General features: G+C 42.3%; 1 protein-coding gene across 3 annotated transcripts; it reads left to right on the top strand.

Moving 5' to 3' along the window:
- Positions 1-2,223: 2,223 nt before the first annotated feature.
- On the top strand, positions 2,224-18,703 carry dynlt2b (dynein light chain Tctex-type 2B). Of its 3 annotated transcripts, XM_046300480.1 has the most exons (6): positions 2,236-2,427; positions 5,051-5,184; positions 7,402-7,471; positions 9,323-9,386; positions 14,158-14,232; positions 17,353-18,703. In XM_046300480.1, exons 1-6 carry the CDS (start codon positions 2,369-2,371, stop codon positions 17,356-17,358), a joined length of 408 nt encoding a protein of 135 aa, XP_046156436.1. In that variant the 5' UTR covers positions 2,236-2,368; the 3' UTR covers positions 17,359-18,703. The 3 variants fall into 3 exon arrangements, with proteins under 3 accessions (XP_046156445.1, XP_046156436.1, XP_046156426.1); XM_046300489.1 differs by lacking the exons at positions 14,158-14,232; positions 17,353-18,703 and adding an exon at positions 9,480-10,152 and having other exon boundaries at positions 2,224-2,427; XM_046300470.1 differs by lacking the exon at positions 17,353-18,703 and having other exon boundaries at positions 14,158-15,188.
- The last annotated feature ends 6,639 nt before the right edge of the window (positions 18,704-25,342 follow it).

The following is a 25,342-nucleotide window of genomic DNA, read 5'->3' as shown; positions in this document are numbered from 1 at the left end:
CGTGGGCCGCGCCGGAGATGCCCAACTCGGAGAGGGTGGAGAGGAGGATCTGATGGTTCACAGTATCGAAGGCAGCCGATAGGTCTAGAAGGATGAGAGCAGAGGAGAGAGAGTTAGCTTTAGCGGTGCGGAGCGCCTCCGTGATACAGAGAAGAGCAGTCTCAGTTGAATGACTAGTCTTGAAACCTGACTGATTTGGATCAAGAAGGTCATTCTGAGAGAGATAGCGGGAGAGCTGACCAAGGACGGCACGTTCAAGAGTTTTGGAGAGAAAAGAAAGAAGGGATACTGGTCTGTAGTTGTTGACATCGGAGGGATCGAGTGTAGGTTTTTTCAGAAGGGGTGCAACTCTCGGTCTCTTGAAGATGGAAGGGACGTAGCCAGCGGTCAGGGATAAGTTGATGAGCGAGGTGAGGTAAGGGAGAAGGTCTCCAGGAAATGGTCTGGAGAAGAGAGGAGGGGATAGGGTCGAGCGGGCAGGTTGTTGGGCGGCCGGCCGTCACAAGACGCGAGATTTCATCTGGAGAGAGAGGGGAGAAAGAGGTCAGAGCACAGGGTAGGGCAGTGTGAGCAGAACCAGCGGTGTCGTTTGACTTAGCAAACGAGGATCGGATGTCGTCGACCTTCTTTTCAAAATGGTTGACGAAGTCATCTGCAGAGAGGGAGGAGGGGGGAGGGGGAGGAGGATTCAGGAGGGAGGAGAAGGTGGCAAAGAGCTTCCTAGGGTTAGAGGCAGATGCTTGGAATTTAGAGTGGTAGAAAGTGGCTTTAGCAGAAGAGACAGAGGAGGAAAATGTAGAGAGGAGGGAGTGAAAGGATGCCAGGTCCGCAGGGAGGCGAGTTTTCCTCCATTTCCGCTCGGCTGCCCGGAGCCCTGTTCTGTGAGCTCGCAATGAGTCGTCAAGCCACGGAGCGGGAGGGGAGGACCGAGCCGGCCTGGAAGATAGGGGACATAGAGAGTCAAAGGATGCAGAAAGGGAGGAGAGGAGGGTTGAGGAGGCAGAATCAGGAGATAGGTTGGAGAAGGTTTGAGCAGAGGGAAGAGATGATAGGATGGAAGAGGAGAGAGTAGCGGGGAGAGAGAGCGAAGGTTGGGACGGCACGATACCATCCGAGTAGGGGCAGTGTGGGAAGTGTTGGATGAGAGCGAGAGGGAAAAGGATACAAGGTAGTGGTCGGAGACTTGGAGGGGAGTTGCAATGAGGTTAGTGGAAAAACAGCATCTAGTAAAGATGAGGTCGAGCGTATTGCCTGCCTTGTGAGTAGGGGGAAGGTGAGAGGGTGAGGTCAAAAGAGGAGAGGAGTGGAAAGAAGGAGGCAGAGAGGAATGAGTCAAAGGTAGACGTGGGGAGGTTAAAGTCGCCCAGAACTGTGAGAGGTGAGCCGTCCTCAGGAAAGGAGCTTATCAAGGCATCAAGCTCATTGATGAACTCTCCGAGGGGACCTGGAGGGCGATAAATGATAAGGATGTTAAGCTTGAAAGGGCTGGTAACTGTGACAGCATGAAATTCAAAGGAGGCGATAGACAGATGGGTAAGGGGAGAAAGAGAGAATGACCACTTGGGAGAGATAAGGATCCCGATGCCACCACCCCGCTGACCAGAAGCTCTCGGGGTGTGCGAGAACACGTGGGCGGACGGAAGGTAAGGGTTTACATTTAAATGGAAGGGCTGTGAATAGGATACAAACCTGGTTTAAGGGAAGGGGACTTGGGTTGTGGGGAGGGGTAAATAACTGTATTAAAAATAGAAAGAAGAGGATGGAAACTTGTTGTTTAGGATACTAAAGAACAAGTTATTTCAGTATCCTAATTACCTTTATTACCCATCCCCCCTAACCTCTCCTCCAAGTCTAGACTACCAATCCTAAATTGAGAGAAAAGATGACTTGAAGGAAGGTGAAAAAAAGAACAAGAACCTTGAGTGAAAATATGTTGTTTGACCAAAGAAAGATTGGATGCAAATATCAATTGAATTCTTTCTACATGTTTCATACAATTGAAATAAAATCTCCCAATGTGCATTACTTCACTGTCGCTTACAATATAAATACTATTATTTACGTAATTCAATTATTTTCATTTTTGGCTAATTATTTTGAACTCAAATTGGCTCTTGGAAGATGTTTTCGTAACACCGTTCAACATTTGAAGTCTTGAACGAGACCTTGTGGTTCCAACAACTGTTGAGAAGTTTACGCTTGGTTCGTTACACTTCCGGAAGCGGAAATGTTGTTATGGTAACACAAGCAAACGTTTATTCAAGCCTCTTGAGGCTTTCGCTCAATCTCCATTGCCATGTTTTTATGTATTATTTGCTAAATAAGCTTTCTTTACCATCCAACGCACTATAATACATACGCAGTTAAAATGGAGGGAACCGATACCGGAGGAAATACTTACCTCATTAGACCGAATTATCATCACAAGTAAGTTGCCATACTCAATGCTAACGGTAAAGTTAGCTACCTAACGTTAGCTATGGTAGAGAGGAAGAGGCGAAGTGAGAGGTTTTACTGCGCCCAAGAAAATCATTTGGGTGGTCGTTGGAGGTTCACAGGAGTTAAGGTAGTAGTGGTTGGGAGGAAATGGCGACGGATTGAATCTGAAAGTGTCCAAAAGTGAAGTGTGTGACAATGAATGTAAAATAGTGAAATCAAAGAATGGAACAAAACGAGCAAAAGTTGTGGTAGAAGACAAGGATCGGTCCAATAATGCACCGCGTTAAGATATTCATTTTGGGAACTCCCATTTGCAATATAACGTTATAGGACTGAAGAAATGTGGATTCAATCAAGGTGACTAGAAGTTGCCGAGTTTACTGGTCAATTGTGTTGATGAAGAACAGAAGAAGCGTGCGCTGGATCTGGCTAAGTTGTTCACGTCAGAAACAACATGTATTGATCTTCGGAGTAGGGCGCCTGCCAAAGAGGAGTTATAGCTGGAGTCTCGTTGGATATAGATGACGAGTACATTAGTCAGAAAATCCCAGGAGTGATCAGTGTACGTCACCTGACCCGTATGGTAAATGGAGGGAAGGAGAAAAGCCTATCGATGTTATTGTTGTTTGATGAGGGTGGATATAATTTGTGGAACGTTCCAAAAGGAACCTGTTCCAAAAACTTCGTAAATGACAAGGTTGTATAGCGGCAGAATAAGATACCAGGTAGGGAGTCGACTTTTTAATTACGGTTTTCACTCACCACGTTTATTCTGAAATGTCTGCCCTCACCCTGGTAGCCTATGGACAAACATTAAGAATAAGCTACGTGGTTAAGTTGATGCCTATTCGTCAGCTAGTTGAATTGATCATGCTACTTTGTATGCGTTGTTTGTTTGCATACTTGTAATCTACGAAGTTTTGGGAACAGATTCCTGTTGGAACGTTCCACAAAGGATACCCACCTGTTTGAGGAGACCTACCTAATGTGAGGTGTGCAGTGAGAGCATTCGTGTCCAAACATTACAATGTGGGAATTGTGAAGGAAATGGTCACGTGTCCAATGTTTGCAGATGGGAGAAGTATAGTATTGAAGAATCTATCAATTGGAAAACATTGCAACTGTGGTGGGGATCATACTCTGGACTTCCTCTTAGTATCATGTTAGGGTGAAGGAGGTTGAGGTGTCAAAGATCAGGGCTATTACAGCAGATCTCTTATGTGGAGGCGGTGAAGAGACTCGAAAGGAGCAAGAGGCAATAGTGTTGAAGTTATGATGGTGGATGCATTGCAACCAGCTGTTTTAAGTCAATCGGGTGATCTGGATTCACTCATTGTGAAGAGTGTATCCACAGTGATTAATTGTACAGCACAATTGTCAAAGAAGTCCAAGAAGCTGGTCATGATTATATCTGCAGCCGAGAAGACTAAACGGCACAAGCACTGCAAGGATTATTGTTGCTAGGAAATGTCCTGACCTCACAGGGGTCCATTGAGCCTTTGTAGGGACCTGATTATATTTGTATCAAAACTTATTTTTTTTTAAATGTTTATTTATTTTTTGATAGTTTGTATGATATTATATTTTATTTTTATTTTACTTACATAAATTCATTTTTTGGGATCCTTATTATTCACCCGCACAGTAGGTCGCGGAATGCACATCAAATTGTTGAAAACGCAATTATACCATAGAAGAAGAATTTGTCCTTGGGGAAATGTGTACATTGTACAGCACCCCTGGAGCAATGTGGGTTAGCTACGTGCACAGCGACAGATTCTCCCCCCACACTTTGTCAGCTCCAGTATTGGAACCAGCGACCGTTCGGCTCTAACCTAGGCTACCTGCTACTCTAAAATAATTTGATTAAGTGACACCTTTTTCTATGGAGGTCAATGAGAGTGTGTCAAAATAGGTCACCAAAAACACAATTTCTAATTCAGTACATGAGGCTTATTTTATCAAATAGAAGTTTGGTAATGGGTAGGTTGTTACTGATATACGTGGATGCACGTGGCATTTCGGCAACTTACCCCAAAAACAACTTTGTATCGGAGTTGTGCCTGTTGTCATAGAGATCTGATAGACGACTCATCATGGATATAACCCGTTTTAGCGTCGCCATTGAGGGCTTCCACCATTTTAAAGTAGTCGACTGTGTGGGGATTCATGAGTTGGGAGCAATCAGCCAATGAATAAGAATAAAATTGACTACTTTAAAATGGCGATAGCCTCAGCTACACAGATGATTCCTCTAGCTATGTCTATGGCATGTAGTTTACATGCATATCTGCCGTCTCATTGGCTAGATTTGTCCTACCTGATCTCACCTCCCACCTGCCTTCCATACTTGAGGACATATTTCACATTGTTAGAGTGGTCACTCAAATATCTTTCCAAGATAATATACAGTCTTTAGCTATGCTGCTGCAGCAGTCAACGTTCAAGACATTTTGTTGCACAATTTACTGTTATGTAGACTAGATTAATAGCTAGCTATGAAACAAAATTAGTTGGCTATCTAATATCTAGCTAGCTAACATTAGTTAGCAGGGCAGCCTGGTGTGTCTCTCTGTCTTTCCCTCTCTTTATCATTTTGTTTTTATTTCAGGTTCAAAGCAGCTGTTGTGAAGGAATGCATTCATGATGTCCTGAGAGAACAACTGTCTGGGGTGCAGTATGATCCGGATGAGGTCGGCGTTCTGTCCCGTTCATTAGCAGATTGCATAAAGGACAAACTGAAGGGTGAGAAACTACGCAGCCGTTACAAAGCCTCTAACTGCGGGTGACGTTGTGAAACTCTTATCATAATAAGATTAGTAAATGTATGGTCATGGGTGTCTTTTACCTTTATTTAACTAGGCAAGTCAGTTAAAGAACAAATTCTTATTTTCAATGACGGCCTAGGAACAGTGGGTTTAACGGCCTTGTTCTTGATTTCCTGCGGTGGACAACTTGTTACAGCTGTTAAGTCATTGATAATAATCTGCCGCGTTTCTTTTTTATGGCATTACTTTAAGACATAAGGGGAAAACATGGCTACATTTTAATACAATTCACGAGTTGATTTAGAAACACTTTCTCATGGTTGGTGTCTTGACAGATTTGTCCAAAATCATTTGACATAAAAGACAACCTTTCTTACCTTGCATTAATAGCAGTGCTGTTTGGTCTTAAATCATATATTAATTAAGCATGCATCAGTTTAAAATAAGTCCTGAATGCTTCGCTACCAGTAGACAACAAAACCATCCATAGGGGCCGACCAATTGGATCCTGGTCTGCTTAAATGTGCAGCGCCCATTGTTGGCTCAATAACGCACATTTTAGTTTGACCATTGTTATCAGGAAATATGCCAAAAGTATGGAAATCAGCTCTTGTTTTGCCACTCCATAAAGATGGGGAAAAGTAGTGATCTCAATAAATATCACCCCATTCCAAGGCTTCCTTGTCTATGATTCTAGAATTCTTGGTAAATGTACAACTTTGCAATTTTTTAAATATAAATCAATCAGGGTTCAGTCCTGGACAACAACCACTACAGTCAGGGTTTAGTCCTGGACAACAACCACTACAGTCAGGGTTTAGTCATGAACAACAACCACTACAGTCAGGGTTTAGTCATGAACAACAACCACTACAGTCAGGGTTTAGTCATGAACAACAACCACTACAGTCAGGGTTTAGTCCTGAACATAGTACTATTACAGCAACCACCACAGTTGTTAATGAACTTGTCAATGTTTTAGACAGTAAAATGAAATATCCTGCTTTGTTTGTGGACCTGTCAAAAGCTTTTGATACTGTTTATCAGGCTATTTTATTGAATAAGTTGTCCTCGATAGGCCTGAGCTCTGACGCCTGTTGATGGTTTCATGATTATCTTAGTGACAGAACTCAGACCATTGTGATTGATGGGGTTAAGTCTAGAAGTACATAAAGGTGTACCTCGGGGGTCGATTTTGGAACCTATTCACTATTTATATAAACACATATAAAAAAAACATCTCGATGAGCTGGTTGAGAAGCTAAGATTAAAAGTTGTCTTTTTCTACAGAAACAGATGGTGTCTTTCTCTAAGCAGTAGGAAGCAGATTATTCAGTCAACCTTTTTATCTGTTCTTGATTATTGTGATATTATTTATCGAAGTGCAGCTGCTACTACTCTTAAACCTCCGTATGCCATCTATCATAGTGCCTGTCGTTTTGTTAGAGGTGACAGTTTTGATACTCATCCTGTATCGTAAGGTTGGCTGGACTTCACTAAAAACCCATAGATCTCTACATTAATCCCTTTTTTGTTTACAAGGCCCCTTTTCATAAACTTCCGTCTTATATAACTTTGTTGTTGAAGTATAGACACCCGAGTTGCCTAACCTGTTCACAGGATTGGTTAACTATTGAGGTTCCTAGGGTCTCCACAGAGCTAGGTAAATCTGCTGACAGGATTGGTTAACTATTGAGCTTCCTAGGGTCTCCACAGAGCCAGGTAAATCTGTTCACAGGATTGGTTAACTATTGAGGTTCCTAGGGTCTCCACAGAGCTAGGTAAACCTGCTGACAGGATTGGTTAACTATTGAGCTTCCTAGGGTCTCCACAGAGCCAGGTAAATCTGTTCACAGGATTGGTTAACTATTGAGCTTCCTAGGGTCTCCACAGAGCTAGGTAAATCTGCTTTTAGTTTTAATGCACACTATTGCTGGAACAAATTTCAAAATACATTTAATAATGTTGATGTTCTGGTGCCTTTCCACATTTGGAAAAGAGATATTGAGACCTAGATGTCTTCCCTGTCAAAATAAAGGTGAATTAAAAACACAAAATATTGAGACATTGAACTTGGACCCGGTAAGAATCCCGGATCTTGCTGTCAGACAGTTATTTATTTTTTATTTTTTTTCTCAATTTACCTTGTAACAAATACGGTTAATGATAATGGTCTCTCTCTCTCCAATAACAGATGTGGGCTTTGACCGATACAAGCTGGTGGTACAAGTGGTAATTGGAGAGCAGCGAGGAGAAGGTGTCAAGTGAGTGATGTGCCATTGGCTCCAATACCGTTTAGATAATATGTACGGAGGATGTGTCATTGGCTCCTATACCATTTAGATAATATGCATGGAGGATGTGTCATTGGCTCCTATACCGTTTAGATAATATGCAAGGAGGATGTGTCATTGGCTCCTATACCATTTAGATAATATGCATGGAGGATGTGTCATTGGCTCCTATACCGTTTAGATAATATGCATGGAGGATGTGTCATTGGCTCCTATACAGTTTAGATAATATGCATGGAGGATGTGTCATTGGCTCCTATACCGTTTAGATAATATGCATGGAGGATGTGTCATTGGCTCCTATACCGTTTAGATAATATGCATGGAGGATGTGTCATTGGCTCCTATACCGTTTAGATAATATGCATGGAGGATGTGTCATTGGCTCCTATACCATTTAGATAATATGTACGGAGGATGTGTCATTGGCTCCTATACCATTTAGATAATATGTACAGAGGATGTGTCATTGGCTCCAATACCGTTTAGATAATATGCATGGAGGATGTGTCATTGGCTCCTATACCATTTAGATAATATGTACGGAGGATGTGTCATTGGCTCCTATACCATTTAGATAATATGTACAGAGGATGTGTCATTGGCTCCTATACCGTTTAGATAATATGTACAGAGGATGTGTCATTGGCTCCTATACAGTTTAGATAATATGCATGGAGGATGTGTCATTGGCTCCTATACCGTTTAGATAATATGCATGGAGGATGTGTCATTGGCTCCTATACCGTTTAGATAATATGCATGGAGGATGTGTCATTGGCTCCTATACCGTTTAGATAATATGCATGGAGGATGTGTCATTGGCTCCTATACCATTTAGATAATATGTACGGAGGATGTGTCATTGGCTCCTATACCATTTAGATAATATGTACAGAGGATGTGTCATTGGCTCCTATACCATTTAGATAATATGTACGGAGGATGTGTCATTGGCTCCTATACCATTTAGATAATATGTACAGAGGATGTGTCATTGGCTCCTATACCATTTAGATAATATGTACGGAGGATGTGTCATTGGCTCCTATACCATTTAGATAATATGTACAGAGGATGTGTCATTGGCTCCTATACCATTTAGATAATATGCATGGAGGATGTGTCATTGGCTCCTATACCATTTAGATAATATGTACAGAGGATGTGTCATTGGCTCCTATACCATTTAGATAATATGTACGGAGGATGTGTCATTGGCTCTAATACCGTTTAGATAATATGCACGGATGATGTTTGTTTTCCTTTCTCCCAAGCTACTATTTGTGTGCCCAATTTCAAGACCATCTCTGACCATCTTTTTAGTTCACAAGTCTTATGGACCCCACTTATCCTCATAGAAACATTGTTGAAAACTAGAGTGAACAAAGGTACCCTAAAGCTTTTAGTAGTAGTTGTATGTGGTGTACCCTTTAGGGCTAAAAACATAACCAGACTGTAAGGAACTATGAACTCTGTGTCCTGTACCTTTTTTATCAGGGAGCGTGCCTGACACCCAGTGGTGGCTTTAATGTCAAAATGCATTCTGTTGGTCCCTGTGGTTGTTGTATTGTGATATATATAATATATAATAATATATGCCATTTAGCAGACGCTTTTATCCAAAGCGACTTACAGTCATGTGTGCATACATTCTACGTATGGGTGGTCCCGGGGATCGAACCCACTATCCTGGCGTTACAAGCGCCATGCTCTACCAACTGAGCTACAGAAGGACCACACGTATTGTGATTTCCAAAGCTTCTTTCTTTGTATTGAAGTTAATTAAAAGGATCTGATGACTTCTTCCTGTCTCACCAGGATGGCTGCCAGGTGTTTCTGGGATGCTGACACAGACAGCTACGCTCAGGACATTTTCATGAATGTAAGTGTTTTATCTTCCAGTCTGGTATGAGGAATTGTCGTTTTTTTTTTCTTTTTTGATTGTCTGTGATAATGACTATTTTCCCTCCTCTAGGACAGTTTGTTCTGTGTGGCGACTGCTTTCGGCAGTTATTTCTACTGAGGACAAAAGAAGATGGGAAGATTTTGCAATAGCTTTGCTATTTTAAAAGCACTCATGACTTCAGTAATTGCATAATTACTTTGACACAAGAACTTTTAAAATGAGAGTGCTCCACATTAGACATCCACAAAAACAGAAAAAGATCCTCAAAGCATCTCCGAGTAGAAGTGATGATCCAGGATCAGTTGAACCTTTTTTTTTTTTTTAGATCATAGTGAATAGGATTACAGGGACAGATCCTAGATCAGAACTTCTACACTGAGATGCTTTGTGGATTCGAGCCAGAGAATTTGCCCTTTCCCCGGGGGAAGATGCACTGTGCAATCTCTGTTGTGTTTTTTCTTGTTGTAAATAGCAGCAAATTACAGTTAAATACTCTGACAGAAAGAGGACTGTTGCCTTGCTTAATAACTACAGAGGACAACAAGACAGGCACTGTTTTATTCATACTAATGTCAGGTCAACCTGAGAATAAAACATGCATAACCTACACGCAGACTGTAGCTGTAACGTGGTGTTAAATGGTGTCTACCAATGTTTTCTTTCTAATGTATGTCACTTTACATCACCCTTATTTGCTATTTGTATACATTATTAGTTTATTAAATTTAGTTAATTTCAAATATATTGGCTATTTGACTTGTACTGCAATTGACTCTCCAATTTAATACAGACATCCTTGCTAATGAGGAAGGCACAAACAAATGAGCAATTGTTAACTTCCTATCTTGTAGCATTTACATTACATTTACATTTAAGTCATTTAGCAGACGCTCTTATCCAGAGCGACTTACAAATTGGTGCATTCACCTTATGACATCCAGTGGGACAGTCACTTAACAATAGTGCATCTAAAACTTAAGGGGGGTGAGAGGGATTACTTATCCTATCCTAGGTATTCCTTAAAGAGGTGGGGTTTCAGGTGTCTCCGGAAGGTGGTGATTGACTCCGCTGTCCTGGCGTCGTGAGGGAGTTTGTTCCACCATTGGGGGGCCAGAGCAGCGAACAGTTTTGACTGGGCTGAGCGGGAGCTGTACTTCCTCAGTGGTAGGGAGGCGAGCAGGCTAGAGGTGGATGAACGCAGTGCCCTTGTTTGGGTGTAGGGCCTGATCAGAGCCTGGAGGTACTGAGGTGCCGTTCCCCTCACAGCTCCGTAGGCAAGCACCATGGTCTTGTAGCGGATGACCATGAGTAGTAGTCCTACTGACTATATATTACACTGAGTAGTAGTCCTACTGACTCTATATTACACTGAGTAGTAGTCCTACTGACTCTATATTACACTGAGTAGTAGTCCTACTGACTCTATATTACACTGAGTAGTAGTCCTACTGACTATATTACACTGAGTAGTAGTCCTACTGACTCTATATTACACTGAGTAGTAGTCCTACTGACTCTATATTACACTGATTAGTAGTCCTACTGACTATATTACACTGAGTAGTAGTCCTACTGACTACATTACACTGAGTAGTAGTCCTACTGACTACATTACACTGAGTAGTAGTCCTACTGACTCTATATTACACTGAGTAGTAGTCCTACTGACTATATTACACTGAGTAGTAGTCCTACTGACTCTATATTACACTGATTAGTAGTCCTACTGACTCTATATTACACTGAGTAGTAGTCCTACTGACTCTATATTACACTGAGTAGTAGGCCTACCCACTCTATATTACACTGAGTAGTAGGCCTACTGAGTAAATTACACTGAGTAGTAGTCCTACTGACTCTATATTACATTTACATTTAAGTCATTTAGCAGACGCTCTTATCCAGAGCGACTTACAAATTGGTGCATTCACCTTATGACATCCAGTGGAACAGCCACTTTACAATAGTGCATCTAAATATTTTAAGGGGGGGGGGGTGAGAAGGATTACTTTATCCTATCCTAAGTATTCCTTAAAGAGGTGGGGTTTCAGGTGTCTCCGGAAGGTGGTGATTGACTCCGCTGTCCTGGCGTCGTGAGGGAGTTTGTTCCACCATTGGGGAGCCAGAGCAGCGAACAGTTTTGACTGGGCTGAGCGGGAACTGTACTTCCTCAGTGGTAGGGAGACGAGCAGGCCAGAGGTGGATGAACGCAGTGCCCTTATTTGGGTGTAGGGCCTGATCAGAGCCTGGAGGTACTGAGGTGCCGTTCCCCTCACAGCTCCGTAGGCAAGCACCATGGTCTTGTAGCGGATGCGAGCTTCAACTGGAAGCCAGTGGAGAGAGCGGAGGAGCGGGGTGACGTGAGAGAACTTGGGAAGGTTGAACACTAGACGGGCTGCGGCGTTCTGGATGAGTTGTAGGGGTTTAATGGCACAGGCAGGGAGCCCAGCCAACAGCGAGTTGCAGTAATCCAGACGGGAGATGACAAGTGCCTGGATTAGGACCTGCCCCGCTTCCTGTGTGAGGCAAGGTCGTACTCTGCGGATGTTGTAGAGCATGAACCTACAGGAACGGGCCACCGCCTTGATGTTAGTTGAGAACGACAGGGTGTTGTCCAGGATCACGCCAAGGTTCTTAGCGCTCTGGGAGGAGGACACAATGGAGTTGTCAACCGTGATGGCGAGATCATGGAACGGGCAGTCCTTCCCCGGGAGGAAGAGCAGCTCCGTCTTGCCGAAGTTCAGCTTGAGATGGTGATCCGTCATCCACACTGATATGTCTGCTAGACATGCAGAGATGCGATTCGCCACCTGGTCATCAGAAGGGGGAAAGGAGAAGATTAATTGTGTGTCGTCTGCATAGCAATGATAGGAGAGACCATGTGAGGTTATGACAGAGCCAAGTGACTTGGTGTATAGCGAGAATAGGAGAGGGCCTAGAACAGAGCCCTGGGGGACACCAGTGGTGAGAGCGCGTGGTGAGGAGACAGATTCACGCCACGCCACCTGGTAGGAGCGACCTGTCAGGTAGGACGCAATCCAAGCGTGGGCCACGCCAGAGATGCCCAACTCGGAGAGGGTGGAGAGGAGGATCTGATGGTTCACAGTATCGAAGGCAGCCGATAGGTCTAGAAGGATGAGAGCAGAGGAGAGAGAGTTAGCTTTAGCGGTGCGGAGCGCCTCCGTGATACAGAGAAGAGCAGTCTCAGTTGAATGACTAGTCTTGAAACCTGACTGATTTGGATCAAGAAGGTCATTCTGAGAGAGATAGCCATAGATGCATGCACTTTATGTAGCTAGGTTATCCAGCTAGTTCCCCAGTGACTATGTTCTGTGGTAATTACCTGGAAGCATTTAGCGTACTTTGCAGCTGGGTCCTCAGTACACTTTCGACTTTGAATTATTGTGTATCTCACCACTCAAATGTGGCTCAGTTGGTAGAGCGTAGTGCTTGCAAGACCATGATTGTGTGTTGAATTCCCACGGGGGACTAGTATAGGGGAAAAAACTGTCTGTAGGAGCGAACCATTTTCGTGGTGGTGTACCTAATAAACTTGAAACTATTAGGTTACGTGTTTGGGCTCTTTTTAACCCATCCTAAATATGGTTGTTTTCGCCCGTTCTTTACAAGACTAACTATTTGTGTTGGTCGTGAATGAGGTGTTGGAGTGATGCATTGGAACACCTGACGTGCACCAATGGAAACGTATAAACACAAAGTGTCACATACGCGGACGGGTTGGTTGTTTAGCAACACAACCTTTGCGTGCGCAACTATGGGGCAAAACAGAAGGGGTCGGCTTAGATTGTTGACAACATATTAACTATAGTTTGTCTCCAATTCTTATTGAAAACAAGTACATTTGTACAATGAGCACTTGTCTCTCAAATACATGGAATTTTAGCCATATTAGTATAAACGTGACATCAGTCAAAACATGCTATCAAGAACAAGATGTAACTAGCTGAATCCCCATAGGGCAGTTTCTTGTCATTGTTGCTAGCTATCTGGCCATCCAGAATCAGGGCAGTTTCTTGTCATTGTTGCTAGCTATCTGGCCATCCAGAATCAGGGCAGTTTCTTGTCATTGTTGCTAGCTGTCTGGCCATCGAGAATCAGGGCAGTTTCTTGTCATTGTTGCTAGCTATCTGGCCATCCAGAATCTAGGCAGTTTCTTATCATTGTTGCTAGCTGTCTGGCCATCCAGAATCAGGGCAGTTTCTTGTCATTGTTGCTACCTATCTGGCCATCCAGAATCAGGGCAGTTTCTTGTCATTGTTGCTAGCTATCTGGGAAGTTTCTTGTCATTGTTGCTAGCTATCTGGGAAGTTTCTTGTCATTGTTGCTAGCTATCTGGGAAGTTTCTTGTCATTGTTGCTAGCTATCTGGGCAGTTTCTTGTCATTGTTGCTAGCTGTCATGGCCATCCAGAATCACAACACACATACGTCTGCCCCATTTAAGCTTCGGTATTGTTTTTATTGACGTTGTCAGCTAACCTGTCTATGCTGTGGGGAAAAAACTGGATAACTTTTGATGTATTTTTTTTTGGTTTAGTTTTGTTAAATGTATTTATATTATGACTTTACCTGTGTAAATGTGTGATATGCTATGCTTGTCTTTGAAGAGGGGACTTTTGTCTGACCTTTTTCTGTCAGTTCAACTGTGTGCAATCCCTTTGGTGCACTTGCGCTCGTCTAGACTAAATGAGCCCTAACGAGTTGCCATTAAAAAGGATGTTTTGTCAGTTCACTAGGGAGAATGACCGTGAAGACGAGGAGGATGTGGAACTGAAAATTATCTGGATGAGGATTGCAATATTGGTGAGTTGTTCTTGGACTTTGAAAACAATTTGACTGCACATAATGATGTTTAATACAAATGTATTCCCGTGGTCCTACCAAGTGACACAGTGATCTAAGGCACTGCATCGCAGTGCTAGCTGTGCCACTAGAGATCCTGGTTCGAGTCCAGGCTCTGTCGCAGCCGACCGGGAGACTTCACAATTTAGTCCAGGTTAGGGTAGGTTTTGGCCGGCAGGGATGTTCTTGTCCCATCACGCACTGGCGGGCTGGGTGCAATGCACGCTGACACGGTCGCCAGGTGTACGGTGTTTCCTCCCACACATTGGTGCGGCTGGCTTCTGGGTTAAGCGGGCGTTGTGTCAAGAAGCAGTGCGGCTTGGCTGGGTTGTGTTTCGGAGGACGCACGGCTCTCGACCTTCACCTCTCCCGAGTTCATGCGGGAGTTGCAGCATCAAGACAAGACAACTACCAATTGGAGAAAAAGGGTGAAAGGAAAAATACAAAAGGAATAAGTGAGGATTTCAGTGCAACTTGCTTTGCTGCAATACACTCAGTGAATTGTTGTTTTGCACAAAGACTTGACACATGGATTTGTACAGGACCATCTGTAGATTATATATTTAACTGGGCAAGTCAGTTATGAACAAACTCTCATTTTCAATGACGGCCTAGTGGGTTAACTGCCTTGTTCAGGGGCAGAACAACAGATTTGTACCTTGTCAGCTCAGGGATTCGAACTTGCAACCTTTCAGTTACTAGCCCAATTCTTTAACCACTAGGCTACATTGCCCCCCCACATGTCCATTGACAGAATCTGATCTGTGTTTGTCGCCAGTGGAATCCTGTTGAACTGTGTTGCTAAGAACTGTTTTGGAGACTTTATAGTGTGTGTATATATGTATGTGTGTGTATACATACATACAGTTGAAGTCGGAAGTAAACATACACCTTAGCCAAATACATTTAAACTCAGTTCTTCACAATTCCTGACATTTAATCCTAGTATAAATGCTGTCTTGGGTCAGTTAGGATCAGCAATTTATTTTAAGAATGTTGAAATTTCAAAAAATAGTAGAGAGTGATTTATTTAAGCTATTATTTCTTTCATCACATTCCCAGTGGGTCAGAAGTTTACATACACTCAGTTAGTATTTGGTAGAATTGCCTTTAAATTGTTTAACTTGGGTCAAACATTTCAGGTAGTCTTCCACAAGCTTCCCACAACAAGTTGGGTGAATTTTGGCCCATTCCTCCTGACAGAGCTGGTGTAACTGAGTCAGGTTTGTAGGCCTCCTTGCTCACACACGCTTTTTCAGTTCTGCCCACACATTTTCTACGTGATTGAGGTCAGGGCTTTGTGATGGCCACTCCCAATACCTTGACTTTGTTGTCCTTAATGCCACAACTTTGGAAGTATGCTTGGGGTCATTGTCCATTTGGAAGACCCATTTGCTACCAAGCTTTAACTTAACCTTGAAGCAACATCTCAAGACATCAGTTATGTCGATATAGTTTTACTCTGGATATAGATACTTTTGTACCTGTTTCCTCCAGCATCTTCACAAGGTCCTGTGGAGTGGTTGAAAAACTAGTTTTAATGACTCCAACCTAAGTGAATGTAAACTTCCGACTTCAACTGTATGAGTACCAGTCTAAAGTTTGGACACACCTACTCATTCAAGGGTTTTTCTTTCTTTCTTTCTTTACTTTTTTTTCCCAATATATGCAAAGAGTGTGCAAAGCTGTGGCTACTTTGAAGAGTATAAAATATATTTTGATTTGTTTAACACTATTTTTGGTTACTACATGATTCCATATGCGTTATTTCATAGTTCCGATGTCACTATTATTCTACAATGTAGAAAATAGTCAAAGTGAAGAAAAACCCTGGAATGAGTAGGTGTGTCAACTGTTGACTGGTACTGTGTATGTATGTATGTATGTGTGTGTGTGTGTGTGTGTGTGTGTGTGTGTGTGTGTGTGTGTGTGTGTGTGTGTGTGTGTGTGTGTGTGTGTGTGTGTGTGTGTGTGTGTGTGTGTGTGTGTATGTGTGTATGTATGTACAGTGCATTCGGAAAGTGTTCAGACCCATTGACCTTTTTCCACATTTTGTTACGTTATAGCCTTATTCTGAAATGGATTAAATCATTTGTTTCTCATCAATCTACACACAATACCCCATAATGAAAAAGTGAAAACAGGTTTTTAGAAACGTTTGCAAATGTATTAAAAACAGAAATGGCTTATTTACACATGTATTCAGCCCCTTCGCTTTGAGACTCGATATTGAGCTCAGGTGCATCCTGTTTCCATTGATCATCTTGGAGATGTTTCTGCAACTTTGATTGGAGTCCACCACTGGTAAATTCAATTGATTGGACATGATTTGGAAAGGCACACACCTGTCTATATAATGTCCCACAGTTGACCGGGCATGTCAGAGCAAAAACCAAGCCATGAGGTCGAAGGAATTGTCCGTAGAGCTCCGAGACAGGTTTGTGTCGAGGCACACATCTGGGGAAGGGTACCAGAAAATGTCTGTAGCATTGAAAGTCCCCAAGAACACGTGTGTGTGTGTGTGTGTGTGTGTGTGTGTGTGTGTGTGTGTGTGTGTGTGTGTGTGTGTGTGTGTGTGTGTGTGTGTGTGTGTGTGTGTGTGTGTGTGTGTGTGTGTGTGTGCGCGCGCGTGTGGAGCTACCACTCGTCTGGAGAGAACCAGCTGCATACTAATTAGAATGGAAGCGTAGGAAGCATCTGTATATGACAGACTAATGTATTGTGACCCTCTTTTGTTTCTAAGCGTATTACAGTTTCTAATGTAACGTAGCATCTTACATTCCAAACTTTTCATTGTGCATTTCTTTTCTTTGGAGACATCTTTCACCACACAACCATTTGATCAAAAATACAAGTTAACTGTGAAATATAATGAGAACATTTTGGTTTAATCAACAAAACACCATCCAATAGCAAAACAAATGCAAGATACATGTTTCAAAATGGCCCTTTTGAATGACTGAAAATGATATGCCAAAGTACTGTATATTATAGTACATGACATTGTTTTCAGATTAGGCTATACCCTTTGCACTACCCATCAAAATTGACTGAATCACATTTCCATCATTTCTATCCCAGGTGTGATCATTGAAGACGTCTTCCACAATCGTTGATGCAAAGAAAATAATATTTTTTTCCCAGATATAATTACAACAGAGGTGTGCTGTAATCAAATGAAATAGAACGTTTAGGAAGTTCTAGTTTGCATCAAGCCTGTTTAGCATTTGGCCAGAGGTTCTCATCCACATAGCAGTGAATGTTCATGCACCTGGGGATAAAATATTTTGGCATGGCCAATCCATTGTCAGGGTTGAATGCACTTTGGATACAAGTGTTTTTTTTTACGTAAATGAAATGTATTACAGTAATCTATTAAACAATGGAATATTAGCAAAGCAGAAGAGAACCCCCCCCCCATAGCAAAAATACCATGCAATTAATTTTTGCTTATGCATCTGTTTGTGTCAATATCAGATTAGAAGAAAAAAAAATCATAATTGCGCATTACAGTCAGCCTCTGTCATGCTATATATGTTTATACTTTACAAACATTTTTGTTCTGTTGTTCACAATCTCAATAAACACTGGTCCAGTTATTTATTTTTTTGTGGTCTTAGTCAAGTGAAAATGTGCTGAGGTTTTTGATACAGCTGCCTTTTTGACGATGTGGTTTTGAGGGTTGTAATTAAGAGTTGTGAAGATGTACCACATACTTGTGAAAATTGCACCAATGGTCTGCCTTGCGTCATGTGGTCTGCGTTGCGTCATGTGGTCTGCGTTGCGTCATGTGGTCTGCGTTGCGTCATGTGGTCTGCCTTGCGTCATGTGGTCTGCGTTGCGTCATGTGGTCTGCGTTGCGTCATGTGGTCTGCCTTGCGTCATGTGGTCTGCCTTGCGTCATGTGGTCTGCGTTGCGTCATGTGGTCTGCGTTGCGTCATGCGGTCTGCCTTGCGTCATGTGGTCTGCGTTGCGTCATGTGGTCTGCGTTGCGTCATGTGGTCTGCGTTGCGTCATGTGGTCTGCCTTGCGTCATGTGGTCTGCCTTGCGTCATGTGGTCTGCCTTGCGTCATGTGGTCTGCGTTGCGTCATGTGGTCTGCCTTGCGTCATGTGGTCTGCCTTGCGTCATGTGGTCTGCGTTGCGTCATGTGGTCTGCCTTGCGTCATGTGGTCTGTGGTCTGCGTTGCGTCATGTGGTCTGCCTTGCGTCATGTGGTCTGCCTTGCGTCATGTGGTCTGCGTTGCGTCATGTGGTCTGCCTTGCGTCATGTGGTCTGCCTTGCGTCATGTGGTCTGTGGTCTGCGTTGCGTCATGTGGTCTGCTTTGCGTCATGTGGTCTGCTTTGCGTCATGTGGTCTGCCTTGCGTCATGTGGTCTGCCTTGCGTCATGTGCCTTGCGTCATGTGCCTTGCGTCATGTGCCTTGCGTCATGTGCCTTGCGTCATGTGCCTTGCGTCATGTGCCTTGCGTCATGTGCCTTGCGTCATGTGCCTTGCGTCATGTGCCTTGCGTCATGTGCCTTGCGTCATGTGCCTTGCGTCATGTGCCTTGCGTCATGTGCCTTGCGTCATGTGCCTTGCGTCATGTGCCTTGCGTCATGTGCCTTGCGTCATGTGGTCTGCGTCGCGTCATGTGGTCTGCGTCGCGTCATGTGGTCTGCCTCGCGTCATGTGGTCTGCCTTGCGTCATGTGCCTTGCGTCATGTGGTCTGCCTTGCGTCATGTGCCTTGCGTCATGTGGTCTGCCTTGCGTCATGTGCCTTGCGTCATGTGGTCTGCCTTGCGTCATGTGCCTTGCGTCATGTGGTCTGCCTTGCGTCATGTGGTCTGCCTTGATTGGTCTGCGTTTCATGTGGTCTACTTGATGTGATCTGCCTTGCGTCATGTGGTCTGCCTTGCGTCATGTGGTCTGCGTTGCATCCTTTCAGTTTTTCTCAGCTAAAAACAAAAATCTTATGTCTAACTTAAATCTGAAAATATCTTTCTATATCCCTGTTGATTGATTTGTGTTGTCTCCATATGCCTCTGTCATGATTGGATTACTACTTGAATACTTGAGTTCTGATTTATTTTGTGTTGTCTCCATATGCCTCTGTCATGATTGGAACACTGCTTGGATTACTGTTCGAACACATGAGTTCTGCTTATCGTTGACTGTCTGATTTGATTGTTTCCTACACTCTATAGCTTTCGGCTGAATTTATTTTCAGTCTGCAGTGAACCTGCATCTAAAGGAGGACAATGTAAGAAACGCTCTTGCTCTGTTTAGATTATTTAATATTTTTCACTCTAATATGGTAACAATGTTCAATCCTATAGTTAAAATATTTGCACATGAGCAAACACCATTAGCACCTGTCTCTTTCTGATTACAAATAAAAATCCAATTTGTTCTCCGCAAATTGATTACGCATCCTTTCATCCATATCGTTTGTTTCTCAAATAGACAATGATTTCAGCGTTGTCTCAATCATGAGCGAGGTCATCCTCCAACTCGTTCTGTGCCTTTTTCATAATTGCTGACTTGACGACGTTTCACACTGCCGTTTATTTCCTGGTGTAAGTGGAAAGTCAGACGACTCGGATAGAGAAGGAGTAACGGTGAGCCGTAAGGAAGCTCCTTTTTAAAGAGCAGGACGTTTAAGACAATTAGACAAATTGCTGTTGGATGTACTGCAAATGCCAAGTAACTACTCAAAGCACTTTTTATTTTGGTTGACCATTTTGGCACACAACTCAAGCTAGTCATAAATAGCATTTCAGAAAACAGATCATGGTCTCACTGAATAGCAATTACCCTTAAGGGCAGATGGCAGCGGTTTTATTTTCAAATTCAAAAAATAGGAGCTAATCTCCCTTGGTGGAAAGAATGACATGTACTCAGTCTTAAATCAAAAGGCATAGCTCGCTCTCCTTGAGTTTCTCATTGGGAATTTACAATGCAGATGAGAAATACCATCACATAGCACTGTCAAACTGATTCTATGATGACTTTTTCCAACCCTCCAGTTTGGTCTCCATTTACCTCCCCCCATCTATCTCTCGCACTCATTCTGAGATTGATGCATGACAGAATCTCAATTCAAGCCCCGCCCACACCACTACAGAACCACAATTAGGTTGACTGTTTTATGATCCTTTAACAATCGCCTCACTTTCCCTTTTTACACAGAAAACAATGTAGCCTAATTATTTCGTTCTTTCAATTATTGTTTAAACAAAGGTTGTAATATCATAATAATGCATTATAATACAAATAAAATAGTATTATGTTCCATAGTAACATATGCCATGTAGCAGAAACTTTTATCTAATGCGATTTACAGTCGTGTGCATACATTTTATTATCGTTATGATGGGCTTCTGTAGCTTATTTTCTGGGGAACTATTATCCTTTTAGAAACATTTGATTGACATTTGTCACGTAATGGAGCCATTTTGATGTTGATGCATGTGATAGTCCTAATTTGGAATGGAACAATACTGCCTCTGTGCGGTTCTAGGCAATAGTTTGAATGAGTGTGAATGTGTTTAGCAGCTAAATGTCTCTCTTACATCACAGATTTTTTTTCTGATGATTACATTACCTTCAGATGTGATCAAATATATAGGCATCCTTGATGATTCACTATTTATTCTAAAATAAGTTGTAAACACCAAAAGTTTTTTTTTCAATTTCATGTGCACAAGGAATATAAAAAACATCTAAATGGCCTGGACTAATTATTTAAAATTCAAATTAATTTGTTTGGAGGCAATGATTCTCGTTTCCTGTGTAATTCATTTCACCTGCGCAAAGTTGCAGCAGGGTCTACAGGTTAAAAAAAACAATACATTCAAGTTTTAAATAGGAAAAACAGAGCATTCTGCTCCATTGCACAAGTGCATCAAAACATTAGATCTAATCTGTATCTGTAACACAGAACACTGGGTTCAGTGATCTCATTCCCCCGAGATTGAAGTGTGTTACCTGTTGTGTTGCCCTCGTATGGCCATATGGATTGTGAGTTCTACTATGTGACTCTAAATGCATTCTATCCTGTAAGGCCTCGCCTTCTGAGGCACCTTATGTGCTATAAGTGCTTTCTCCGTACCGCAGGGCCCTTGGAAAATTCTATGAAACTGTCTCCTCGGTTCAGGTCTGTGATGGTTCACTAGGCAGTACTGACTAGCCGATTTATGGAAGCTTCAGAGAACAGAGCGAGCTCAATCATAAGACTACTCATTTAATATGCACATTTCCGCACACCTTAACTTAACCAATAGCAACACTTTTGTGAGGTCTCCTGAGCAATGTAGTGTAAATACAATGTGACAGTATAGTTTTATTTCTGGCATAGGTAATTGGCAAGTATTAGCAGGATACCTGGCACAATGTGAGATTGAACACCTACAACCACTTTTTTTTTTTTATTAGGTAGCTGTCTCAAAATCTTCCCCTCTTAAATCTCTAATGTCCAAATGGTAAAAGTTCAACCGACATGTTCCCAGCAATAGACCAATGCCATTTCTTATTTTAAACCAACCATACTCCTGAAGAAACACTAGTACATAAACTGGCAATGTTATTTTGTCATCTGAGAATTCAAGTGCATTGAAAGTTGAAAATCACTCTCTGGCATAAATACACAACTTTGTTGAAAATCTAGATCAAATCGAATATTATTTGTCACATACACATATTTAGCAGATGTTGGTGTAGTAAAATGCTTGTGTTTCTAGCTCTAACAGTGCAATAATATCTAACAATTCACAATAATACACACAAATGTGGGCTGGGTGGTAGCCTAGCGGTTAAGAGGTTGGGCCAGTAACCAAAAGGTTGTTGTTTCAAATCCCTGAGCTGACTAGGTGAAATCTGTCAGTGCCCTTGAGCAAGGTACTTAACCCTAATTGCCCCTGTAAGTCATTCTGGATAAGAGATCGACTAAAATGTAAAAGAAATGTATAAATATTAGGATGAGCAATGTCGGAGTCTGGATTGTGTATGGGATAGTATGTGAATAGAATATTTAGTAGATCTATAGAATAGTATATGTGCAGCAATAATTGAATAGGATGGCATCTCTCTCTCTCTCTTTTTTTAGATCGTGTTCAAGCTCTGCTTTGTTCATCTTTCTCTTGATCTTGACTAGTCTCCCAGTCCCTGCCGCTGAAAAACATCCTCACAGCATGATTCTGCCACCACCATGCTTCACCGTAGGGATGGTGCCAAGTTTCCGACAGACGTGACGCTTGGCATTCATGCCAAAGAGTTCAATGTTGGTAACATCAGATCAGAGAATCATGTTTCTCATGGTCTGAGAGTCCTTTAGGTGCCTTTTGGCAAACTCTAAGTGGGCTGTCGTGCCTTTTACTGAGGAGTGGCTTCCATCTGGCCACTCTACCATAAAGGCCTGATTGGTGGAGTGCTGCAGAGATGGTTGTTCTTCTGGAATGTTCTCCCATCTCCACAGAGGAAATCTGGAGCTCTGTCAGAGTGACCATCGGGTCATCTCCCTGACCAAGACCCTTCTCCCCTGATTGCTCAGTTTGGCTGGGCGGCCATCTCTAAGAAGACTCTTGGTAGTTCCAAACTTCTTCCATTCATGAATCACTGGGTTCTTGGGGACCTTCAATGCTGCAGAAAATGTCAGCACCCTTCCCCAGATCTGTGCCTCGACACAATCCTATCTTGGAGCTCTACGGACAATTCCTTCAACCTCATGGCTTGGTTTTTGCTCTGACATGTACTGTCAACTGTGGGACCTTATATAGACAGGTGTGTGCCTTTCCAAATCATGTCCAATCCATTTAATTTACCACAGGTGGACTTTAATCAAGTTGTAGAAACATCTCTAAGATGATTAATGGAAACAAGATGCACCTGAGCTCAATTTCGAGTCTCAAAGCAAAGGGTCTGAATACTTATGTAAATAAGTTTTTTCTGTTATTTGTAATACATTTGCAAAATAAAATAAAAAAAACTGATTTCGCTGTCATTTGTGGGGTATTGTGTGTAGATTGAGGGGGGGGGGAAATCATTTAATCAATTTTAGAATAAGGCTGTTAACGCAACAAAACGTTGAAAAAGTCAAGGGGTCTGAATACTACTGTACTGAATGTACTGTAGATATGAAATAAGTAACGCAGTATGTAAACATTATTCATGTGGATTACTGACACTGGGTTGGATTTCTCTCATAATCCACACCTGTTGTTTCCAGGAGCATTAGAATGAATGTAAATAATATTTATATATAGATTTATTTATTTATTTTAGACAAGGGCATCGGTTTTTAGCTGAGATGGTCAATATAATTCCCCTTTCCTTCAGAAAATATCTTTACATAACTTCCATGTGAAATCAAATCCATTTTCAAAACTCACAAGGCCTTAAATCGAGCTGAATGAAAATCAGAGATCATTCAATATTCAAAAGTCTGGCCTTAATGCCCCTAGAGGGGAAAGTCATTGAATATCAAAATAGGAATCATGGCTTTTCCAATAAGACACAACTCTGCTTATTCAGTTCACATTGCACGTATTTTGACCAAGCTAATCATTCAAAGGCCACTCTTGCCAGGGAGGCAGTAAGGCAACTGGCAGTTTTCCATGACAACAAAAGCTCAGCTTTGAATATCCACACACCCACCCAGCAACTGAGGTTGTTTATCAGTCCCACTCCCACCCATCCTTTCCCTGAGTCTCTGTTAGACCCCCCCCCCCGATACTGCCCCTTCCAGGTGGAAGGGTCCCGACGAATTGGGGGTGCATCTCAACATTAGGAAGGTGTTCCAAATGTTTTGTCCACTCAGTGTGTATATACAGTACCAGTCAAAGGTTTGTACACACCTAGTCATTCAAAGTCATTTCTTTATTTTTTTAGTATTTTCTACATTGTAGAATAAAAGTGAAGACATCAAAACTATGAAATAAAACATTTGGAATCTAACTAAAAAGGGTTAAACAAATGGAGTGCAAATATAAAATATATTTGTTCAACACTTTTTTTGGTTACAACATTATTCCATATGTGTTATTTCATAGTTTTGAAGTCTTCACTATTATTCTAAAATGTAGAAAATAGTCAAAATAAAATAACTGGTACTGTGTGTGTGTGGGGGGGGGGTGCTTTAGCTGAGAATGTTCTTTACAGAGTCAAGTATATTTGTCCAGGCCTCAATTGTTCCTGGACTAGCACCATTCATTCTCACTGTCGATAGTTCTGATGTTCGAGCTTCTAACCGTAACTGTGTCCACTGGTTAAATGGGAGAGAGTGAGTCCCACCAAAACATTTGCAGTTCTAATTCTCAGAGTAAGAACTTGACGGACTCTTAAACCAGGTTTATTCTTCCCAGAGGATGAATACAGCTGCATTAGACAAAGACATTTGTTCACACAAGCACTGATACTTAACCCGTTCTCTTAGGCCGAGTCGCCTTCTACACATCTGTACAAGCACTGATACTTAACCCGTTCTCTTAGGCCGAGTCTCCTTCTACACATCTGTACAAGCACTGATACTTAACCCGTTCTTTTAGGCCGAGTCTCCTTCTACACATCTGTACAAGCACTGATACTTAACCCGTTCTCTTAGGCCGAGTCTCCTTCTACACATCTGTACAAGCACTGATACTTAACCCGTTCTCTTAGGCCGAGTCTCCTTCTACACATCTGTACAAGCACTGATACTTAACCCGTTCTCTTAGGCCGAGTCTCCTTCTACACATCTGAACAAACATTGTATCTTTACTGCTCGTCGGGAACTAAGTAATACGGTCATAAACTTTTTTCTTTCTCTCTTCGTCACTAATCCATGGCTCTCTCCCTTTATCACTGCCTGCTACGTGATCACTTTCCCTGCACTCAGTACATACCAAGCTTAGTTGCACCCACCATATACCTTCCTCCTACGGATAGCCATTCAATTCTGGTGCAGACCCTCCTAAACCTTAGCACTCAATATTTCAATAGGATACCTGATAATTAACCCTATCTCAAGTTGAGGAGTTAGTACCCAGAATCCATCAGTACGGATGGTCCTCCTTATGTCTTTCCCTGTTTAAAAATGTATACATTTTAGCT

Source organism: Oncorhynchus gorbuscha, linkage group LG02 (genome assembly GCF_021184085.1).
Source record: "Oncorhynchus gorbuscha isolate QuinsamMale2020 ecotype Even-year linkage group LG02, OgorEven_v1.0, whole genome shotgun sequence".
Lineage (NCBI taxonomy): Eukaryota > Metazoa > Chordata > Actinopteri > Salmoniformes > Salmonidae > Oncorhynchus > Oncorhynchus gorbuscha.
The sequence above is the reverse complement of the archived record's forward strand: the minus strand, read 5'-3'. Positions and strand labels throughout refer to the sequence as shown.